This window comes from Bombina bombina, chromosome 1 (genome assembly GCF_027579735.1).
Source record: "Bombina bombina isolate aBomBom1 chromosome 1, aBomBom1.pri, whole genome shotgun sequence".
NCBI classification, from domain to species: Eukaryota; Metazoa; Chordata; class Amphibia; order Anura; family Bombinatoridae; genus Bombina; species Bombina bombina.
In genome coordinates, this window is record NC_069499.1 from 289,851,232 (window position 1) to 289,860,842 (window position 9,611).

The 9,611-nt window shown below is 42.2% G+C and overlaps 1 protein-coding gene across 1 annotated transcript in view; it reads left to right on the plus strand.

The window, feature by feature from the left end:
- Positions 1–9,358, plus strand: part of DTX3L (deltex E3 ubiquitin ligase 3L) — a 525,788-nt gene extending 516,430 nt beyond the window's left edge. The window contains exon 5 of the mRNA XM_053698039.1: positions 8,466–9,358. Within this exon, the coding sequence (XP_053554014.1) occupies positions 8,466–8,535 (70 nt within the window). The 3' untranslated portion in view covers positions 8,536–9,358. The remainder of the gene's footprint in view (positions 1–8,465) is intronic.
- Positions 9,359–9,611: the final 253 nt, after the last annotated feature.

Here is a 9,611-nt window from a genome sequence, read left to right on the forward strand (position 1 = left end):
GAAAGCTTCTGCCATTTCTTTGGCATCTTGGTTGAAATCTTTAATTCATCTTGCCTATGTTGAGTCGGGTAAAACTCCGCCTCAGAGAATTACAGCTCATTCTACTAGGTCAGTTTCTACTTCCTGGGCGTTTAGGAATGAAGCTTCGGTTGACCAGATTTGCAAAGCAGCAACTTGGTCCTCTTTGCATACTTTTACTAAATTCTACCATTTTGATGTATTTTCTTCTTCTGAAGCAGTTTTTGGTAGAAAAGTACTTCAGGCAGCGGTTTCAGTTTGAATCTTCTGCTTATGTTTTTCGTTAAACTTTATTTTTTGGGTGTGGATTATTTTCAGCAGGAATTGGCTGTCTTTATTTTATCCCTCCCTCTCTAGTGACTCTTGTGTGGAAAGATCCACATCTTGGGTAGTCATTATCCCATACGTCACTAGCTCATGGATTCTTGCTAATTACATGAAAGAAAACATAATTTATGTAAGAACTTACCTGATAAATTCATTTCTTTCATATTAGCAAGAGTCCATGAGGCCCGCCCTTTTTTTGTGGTGGTTATGATTTTGTATAAAGCACGATTATTCCAATTCCTTATTTTATATGCTTTCGCACTTTTTTATCACCCCACTTCTTGGCTATTCGTTAAACTGAATTGTGGGTGTGGTGAGGGGTGTATTTATAGGCATTTTGAGGTTTGGGAAACTTTGCCCCTCCTGGTAGGAATGTATATCCCATACGTCACTAGCTCATGGACTCTTGCTAATATGAAAGAAATTAATTTATCAGGTAAGTTCTTACATAAATTATGTTTTTTGTAGGGCATTGCCCTAAGTTAAACAGCTCTTTTGCAGTTACCAAAAATTCTAAGTCCCCCCTAACAGTAAAACCCACCACCCACCAAACCCCCCAAAATATATAAACCTTACACTAAAAAACCTTAAGTATCCATTGCCCTGAAAAGGGCATTTGTATGGGCACTGCCCTTAAAAGGGCATTCAGCTCTTTTGCTGCCCATCCCTAATCTAAAATAATAAAAAAAATTAAAAAAAAAACCTGTCTAACCACCAAAAATTTAAAAATTAAGTTTAAATTAAGATACAATTACAGAAAATAAAAAAATCTAATATTACAGAAAATAAAAAACAATTATCAAATTTTAAAAAGGTATACCTAATCCCTATGAAAATAAAAAGCCCCCCAAAATAAAAACACCCCCCACTCTAAGAATAAACTACCAGTAGCCCTTAAAAGGGCTTTTTGCAGGGCATTACCCAAAGATAAATAGCTCTTTTACATTAAAAATACACAAAGTCCCCCTTAACAGTAAAACCCTCCACCCACCAACCCCCCCAAAATAAAAAACCTAACACTAAACTACCCATTGCCCTGAAAAGAGCATTTGTTGGGCATTGCCCTTAAAAGGGCATTTAGCTCTTTTACAAAATGCCCACCCTAATCTAAATAAAATAAAACATTTAAAAAAAAATAAGTCTAACCCTCAGGTTGGTACTCACCGTTCCTGAAGTCCGGCGGAGAAGGTCCTGTCCCATGCGGTGAAGTCTTCTTCCAAGCGGCGACCTCTTCTTTCTTCTTCCAGGAACAATCCGGCGCGGAGCAGAGGGCAGAGCTGAAGACCGATGACTGGAGACTGGTGACCTTGGAACTGAAGACCTTAACCGCAAGTCTATTTCTGCACCGTTCCACTCGTAGTGAGATCTCAGCAGAGAGAGGCCCAGGACAGCAGCGTAATACAGGGAACCCCTTAAGCCTTCTTGACTTTATACAGTATATTTGAGCAACAGTATGTCTCTCACTATTAATTATATCAGTCCTTTTTTTTCTTAAACGGGAAGGGTCCACAGCTGCATTCATTACTTTTGGGAAGTCAGAACCTGACCACCAGGAGGAGGCAAATACACACCAGCCAAAGGCTTTAAATACCTCCCCCACTTCCCTCATCCCCCAGTCATACTCACAGGAGGTTGGCAGAGAAGTGTCAGAAGTTTGCGATAGTCTCTTATGTAGGCTCTTCGAAATGGGACTGGAGTTTTAAGTAATCCTGTCAGCCACAGCTGCATTCATTACTTTTGGGAATTCAGAACCTGGCCACCAGGAGGAGGCAAAGACACCTCAGCCAAAGGCTTAAATACTCCTCCCACTTCCCTCATCCCCCAGTCATTCTTTGCCTTTCGTCCCAGGAGGTTGGCAGAGAAGTGTAAGTCTCTTATGGAGGGTAGTACGCTTCGGCATGGGACTGGAGTTTTAAGTCGTCCTGTCAGCCTCTCAGTGAGAGCATGGGTGAAGGTTAGAGTCCGGAGATGCAGGGAGACTCTTTCTGTGAAACCATCCCGACTCATATTAACAGCTCCTTGGCAATCAGCATTGACGAGTTTCGCTGCCTGCCTTTATTCACTGAAGTCCATGTCGGAAGCGAGGCTACTATCTGTCACACTTGAAGGGCCGTGTTCCTGTTCCACGGCGCAGATTCCGGTAAGATCATTTTTATTTTATTTTGATATGTGAATTTAATGTTAACGAAAGAAGGTAGGGTCCCAGTGGGACTTCTTTTTATCTTAATAAGGAATCATGGGTTAATATCTCCTGAGGGGGGTTATTGAACAGGGGGGGGACTTTAATCATGTTTGTTATATGGTTCTATCTGCGAATGTGTAGCAATACTTAGGCTTATGATTTTTACAAAACATAATGGCCTTATCTTAAAGGCGTTATCTATTGAGATTGCGTGCCATTTTTGTGACTGGCACGGTGCACCTTGTGACCGGTGCGGTTACGTTGTTTCTCACTTCCGTATGCTGACTGTGTGGCGACAGAGAGAGTCTGCTTGTGGGTTGTCTGGTTCACAGGAGGTGGTGAGTGCCCCAGCCATTGGGTGTGTAAAAAGGGTGACAGTTAGTGTTTGTCATTTTGGTAATCCCAAGATTATGGAGGATTCTGATATCTTATGCACGGATGTCTCCGAGAATGCGTCTTGTGATGAATATGAAATTGCCTGGGTTATCCATACCCATCAGTTATGCTCCGATTGCCGTTCTAGAGTACTCTCTTCTCTTGAATCAGGGAGCTTATAGTGCGTTGAGCCATCCACCTCCGAGGTTTCCATGTCCCGTGAGGCGCGTGCCCCAGACCCTTTCTTGGCTACGCAAGCAGGTGTCCCTATGGCCTTTACTCCTCCGGAGGGTGGCTTGTTTCCTCCAGAGGTTACGGCACGGTTCCGCATGGCCATTTCTATGGCGTTGGCTCATTTATATCTCCCAAGTGAAATATTTTTAAGATACTGTCCATGTTTTGTTAACCAGGCCTGTTGGGCGTGGGATCGCCTGATTCAGTTCGGCCTTCTGGGGAAGCGTTGGCCTCTGAGGCTTCAGGGCCCCAACATCGGGGCCGGGGTATTTCATTGATCCGGCGAGGGATGATTTTGCCTTCCGTTATAGTCTGGCACGTCTTCGTGTCCTTTTAAGACATGTTTTGGCGATGTTAGAGGATCCCAGTCCTAGTGAGCAGAGGGATCCGAGGCCTTAGATGCTGGATGGCAAGCTGGATAAGACGTTTGGGGATGAAGCTAATCTCCTTAACGTCTCCGTTTTTCTTTTATGTTTCGGTTCCAGTTCTGAGCTTGGGTGAATGGGGCCTCTGATCGGATGGTCCCGTTGGCGTTCTCATTCACCTTGGGCATTCACCCGCGGGTGCTGCCTTCCTTTTATTTTGATCCGGATTCGATGTGTTTGATTTGTTTTTCTTAAGCAAATAGATTTCCGTTTTGAGAACGTTCTTCTCTGGAACCGATACTTGCGATTTTGTGATCATGTGGGCACTTCCACGGAAGTTGCGCACTTTTAAATAACAGAATTATGTTTTCTAGTTCATTTATCGAACCTTCTGGTCAAATTTTCTAGGACCTTGGACAGTTCTGGAGTGTCCTTATACCAGGCAGGTACTGGTCGGGCGCTTTTCTACTGTTCTTGGGTTCATCTCACCCTCATGGTGCTGATTTAATCCTGTCGGGTTCTGAATGTCACTTGGCCTATTGATATGGACTCCGGGCTTGGATCCTATTTCCAAGAGGCCTAGTGTGTAGATATGCTTCCGAACGGAGGGTTGTGAGTGCCGATCTAAGGTTGGGGTTTTTCTGGCTACTTGCCTGGGATACGGGTCTGACTTTTCAGACATCATAATAGTTCTTACAGGTCCCTGGGGACTCAGAACCGTAGTTTCCATTCCTTTGGAGTTGGGAGATGTGAATGACCTCCGTGGTCTAGTGTTCAGAGTGGTAAACAATTTGCGTCCTTACTGGAGGTTTTTCCGGATTCTGACTCTTTAGCCTAATAACATTATTTTGCGGTGGCGGAGTCTCCTTTCTTCCCGCCTTGGGGGGTCATCTAGTCTGGATGTCATATTGTTATATGCATCTGTGCCTTTAAATCAAACTCCTCCTATATTGCCTACTTAAACCAAGAATATCCTTTCAGTCATTGCTTGATTATTTGCAGGATGCCTAGGGGATTTCCCTTGTCTCTTATAATTAGCCTTTAGTTTCACGCTTTTGTTGTGACTAAAACTATACTCTGATTGTTTGTTTGTTCTTGTGAGATCAACTCACCTGTAATACTGAGCAGTTTTCTTTACTCCTGAACCTGTGTCTGGATTGCAGCCCTGCTGTCTAGCATCACACCAGTTTTCTCCAGCTGACTCCTCAGGATTTCACTTCCACAAATTAAGCAGTGTTTGGCCATCCACCCTGCTTTCTCTCAGCTCTTCACCTATCACTCATCTGTCTGGGACCGGTAAGACTTGTAAAACTATTTCTATAAGGTTGCCTGGAAGCTCAATCTCTGTTACTGTTTGTAAACTTCTGCTCATTACATTCTGTGCAGCTCTTAGGAATTTTCCTCTAACAATTACCCTATTTATAATTCATTTAAATATACAAACAGCTGTTAAACTTTTTCTTTGTTTTTCTTACCTAATATATATCTCTTGGAGGATATTCTGTGTCATACATTTTCCTCTCATAAGAGATTATATTAGTTGTGGCCTTGCTACAAATTTAGAGCTAAAGCACTGCTAAGTTAATCACAGCTTTGAATTTCAATTTTAATGCTGTTAACACACTCAGAAACACTCATCAAATATTATAAAGGCAAATTAACTAGTTCAATACTAGTTGGATATTGCACTTGAAGTGCGTGCATGTCAGCCTTCCTTTGCTCAGAGTTGCGTTGCTCTAAGAGGTGGAGTGCAGGGATTACCTTGCCTTCTGTGGGGAACTGCAAGGCTCCCAGCTTTTACCCTGTTAGAGGGGTTTTTGGAAGACTGATCCTGCGAGGATCTCTGGAGGCTGTTGTCTCTTCCATATAGGATCTATCCTTGGTCTGACTATGGTCTTCGACGCTCAGGTGTTATCTTCGACCTCGCTGCAGATCTAGCTTTCGGGCTTGACAGTGGAAGGCTGAGGTTGGTTACAGACTGTCACTCTTCTGGGGTCAGGTAGATGACCATTTATCCTCAATGCTCTGTTGGGGCTTCGTGGAGGGTGGTTTACGTCTAGCTCACTGGGATGACAAGCAGAAGGTTCGGGTTCACATCCACTTTCGAATGCGGGTTGTTATCTTTCCAGTGTGTGTAATACGTATTTAAGCTTGTCTACAAGGTTTTTCCTTGCGATCCAGGAGCGCACTGGGTGCCGAAATTCTCAAACTGGTCAGGAGTTCTTTCAGACTTGGGTTTGAGGCCGTTTGTTAGGTCGTTAAGTCTACAGACTTTAGATGTGGTGCGCTCCTAATCATAGGGGGCAGCTTAGGGTTCCTCAGGAAGTTTTTTGAGGACTCTGGCCTAGGACCATGTCTCTCCCTGGATCGGGTTTGCACGGTTTGGTTTAACCTTAGCTTTTGTGGTCCCACGTGTCCCTTTGAAGGGGACGGGGTTCTGTTTCTCATGGGAAATTCCCATCTACCTGAGGCTTAGCTTCTAGGTCTCTCTGACGGGTTCCTAGTGGTCTTCTGGCGCATTTGATGTTCGTTGTAGACTCCAGGTGTCTCTTCGACTGGGTTGGCGATATTGGCCGAGGGGTCTCGCCTCTATGGTAGGATGGTTTCCGTGGCTTTACTTCCCTTTCTCTCCTAGAGTGGGTGATGGGTTCTTGTGTGTTCTCCTTGATTTGGAGTTACCTCAGTATCTGTGACGACCTGTAGGTCCTTGTTTTTCTTGCCTTGTAGGGTTTTTTTTCCCTTCTTGCGAGTCTGAGAACTCTCTTCCCTTGGGAAGTGTTCCTCTTTATGGAAGACAGCATGAAGTCTGTCCTGACTCACGGTAGCATGCCATTTTTGGTAGTGGTTAGAGTTCTACTCAGGGGTTTTGCTCTTCTTAGATCCATCCTTTTTCTTCCAGAGGTCTGGGACTCTTGTCTTCGGTCTTTGACTAGCCTTTGGGCTAGGACCATTACCCTGGAGGGAAGGTCGGGATCGGTTACTCTATGCAGTGTTGACCATTTTTCTTTCTTGAGTCTGTCCTCCCTTTTGGTGGGAGGACTTTTGATGTCCTCTTCTTTTCTAATGGCATCTGTTGTTGGGAGGGGACACTTCTTTGAGCCCGTTATTCTGGTCGGGAGCTGTTGTTGAGATTCTCGGTAGTGTGAGTTCCACGATGACTTGGGTCAGCTTTCCTACCTGTAAGCTGGTCATTGCGAGTTTTTGTTTCAGGTAGCTTGGTGTTCTCTTGGAGAGCTCTTTGTTAGCTGCTGAGATAGTTATCCTGTCTCTGCTGTCTATGCTTGCCTAGCCTGCAGGTTTCGACCTGACTATGATGCAACAGGGAATTTGCGGTTTTCTGGAGCACCTTATGGTATAGTGCTGTGTCAGGGATATGAGGGTGGCCCTCGTGTCCTCTTTTGGACGTTTTTCCCCGAGTATGGACTTATTTTCAGGTCCTTGTTTTTCTAGGGCGTACGTTTTGAGCCCGTGTGGAATGGACCTTTGGATTTCTTCTGGGGATCTATTCTCCCTCTCGGGGGCAGATAGAGGTCCTTGACCTTTAGGCCAACTGATCTTCGTGGGAGTCGAGAGCCGCGGGGCTGGCTCCTCAGAGGCTATTTGTGCTCAGCAGACTCTGGGGCTGAGTGGTCTCTAGCTCGGCTTTGCTTGTTGTGTAACTGATGTGCAGTTACCTGGGCTTCAGGTTTTTTACCTGTGTCGTTTATTATTTTTATAGTGTGTCGGGTAATTTCAGGCTGTGGTGCCTTTCAAAGGGGCCGCCTTTTTGTACCCACCCTTTGTTTGCATTCTGTGTCCTCTAGCTTGGGTATTGTTTTCCCAAAAGTAATGAATGCAGCTGTGTACTCTTCCCGTTTAAGAAGGAAAACATAAATTATGCTTACCTGATAATTTTCTTTTCTTCTGACAGGAAGAGTTCACAGCTCCCACCTGCGTTTTGTCTATGAGGCGGCAGTAATTTTTTGTTCTTCTGGCTCCTTTTTCACCCTGATATTTATCTTACTGTTCCTTGTTCCCTTGGCAGAATGACTGGGGGATGAGGGAAGTGTGGGAGGTATTTGAAGCCTTTGGCTGGGGTGTCTTTGCCCACTCCTGGTGGCCAGGTTCTGAATTCCCAAAAGTAGTGAATTCTGACTCTTCCCGTCAGAAGAAAAGAAAATTATCAGGTAAGCATAATTTATGTTTTTAGCATTTTAATAGGACATGCTTAGGTCTTTTTTTTTAGTTACAGCCCTATTAGCTGACAATTTCATGTTATAATATATGTTCTTTGTTTACTTCCATTTTTGTACCTGCCTTTCCCCTTATTAATCTCTATGGCAACAGAGGCTTCTAATAGGGGGAAAAAAACAATTTATTTTTGAGACCTGTCAATGGTTTGTTTTTAGTTCTGGTTTGGGCTTTGTTCACTTGTACAGTTCTTTCTTTCATTATATAAGGAAAATTAAGAAAATCTGTAGATTTTAAGAATGGGATATATAAGGCAATCGTACACTCTTTCTATAGCAAATTGTGTTCCCATTAACTTTCTCATTATGTATATTATTGCTGTAAACATTCTTATGTTTTTTTCTTATGTTATTGCAAATTCTTTGTTTCAGTTGTTGCAAAATATGTATAGTGTCCCATGCCTCTGTAAGACAGCTTTATTACTGCTTTCTATATTTTACTGTATGTATAATACACAGTAGTAAGACAAAATTATGTAATACCACCAAGATTCTCTATGAAACATTTAATCCAGGCTGTCCAGATAGGCTATAACACAAATACATACAAAAAGAGAAGCTTTAGATGGGCTAACAAACTTACCTGTCCTTTGTTAATAAAACACAAGTAAAACAGTTTTATTATACTTCTAGTTTTAAAGACATTTTAGAGTTCTGTAAATTTCTCCCAGTGTTTGAGTATTGCTGCAGTGTATGTATTTGTTTTATAATATCACTCTCCCTTTCCTCTCCTAGCTTTGGGTATCCTGATCCTGACTACCTGAAGCGTGTTCGAGATGAGCTGAAAGCCAAAGGAATTGAATAAACAGTTTGGATTTCCTGCTCTGAGGATGATGCGCTCATTAATATTCTTAAAGCGATATAGAAATATTAGACATGAAACTTTCTTGATTCAACTAGAATGTACAGTTAAAAAAAAATCTTTGCATTTTTCATTTATTATCAAATGTACCTCTTTCTTTTGGTCTCCTTGGGTAAAAGTTAAACTCTTTTCTATGAGGACATGCTGAAGTATGCTCAGTAGTGTACGTTAGTAGAAAGTGAAGGTAGAGCTGTGGGTGTTCACTCACCACTACCCGCTATAAACTCACTTTACAGGTTACTTGTAAAACATTGCTGCATACACTACTTCCCCATAGTTCTCTTTATAAATCATGTTTGACTTCTATGTCCCTTTACTGCCCTTTATTGTTATCTTTATTCAGTTAGTTTTTTAAACAGAGATGCTGGTTACACCACAGGTTTCCTTTTTATAGATCTATGAGGGGGAAAATGTATCCATCACAATAAGTTAAAGTAGATTTGCAATATTGGTGCTGTGGAGTTTGATGAGTTGTATGAATTCATATGTAAAATCACAGCAAATAAGAGAAGTTATGCAGTAAAGTAAGCAAGTGAATATGATAAGAAATATAGATTACACTGCCTTAAAGTAATCATCTATTTACCCTCATTTGATTCTTTATATTTACCTATATATTTTATTTCATTTACATACATATATGCAGTAAACAATATATTAAGTGTCATCAGCTGCAGCTTTTTCCTAATGTGATTTTGTAGAAATAATTATTCAAGTCTACGGTGGAAATGTGTGTGTGTAGGGAATAAAACAAACAATAAAATTATTTGGTCTACTGTCTGTTTGTTTACTCAGTTCATTATCATAGTGAATAATACTTGAACTCAGTGTTTTATTTTCTTTCATATAGGTGGTGAGAGTACATGATCCATTACTCATGGGAATTACCTTCCCTACCACTAGGAGGAGGCAAAGATTCCCAAACCCCAAGAGCTCTATATAACCTCTCCCACCTCACCTTAGTCTTTTCTTTGCCTCCGCTGGAGGTGGCTAAAGAATGATGATGCGCATGAGTTTAT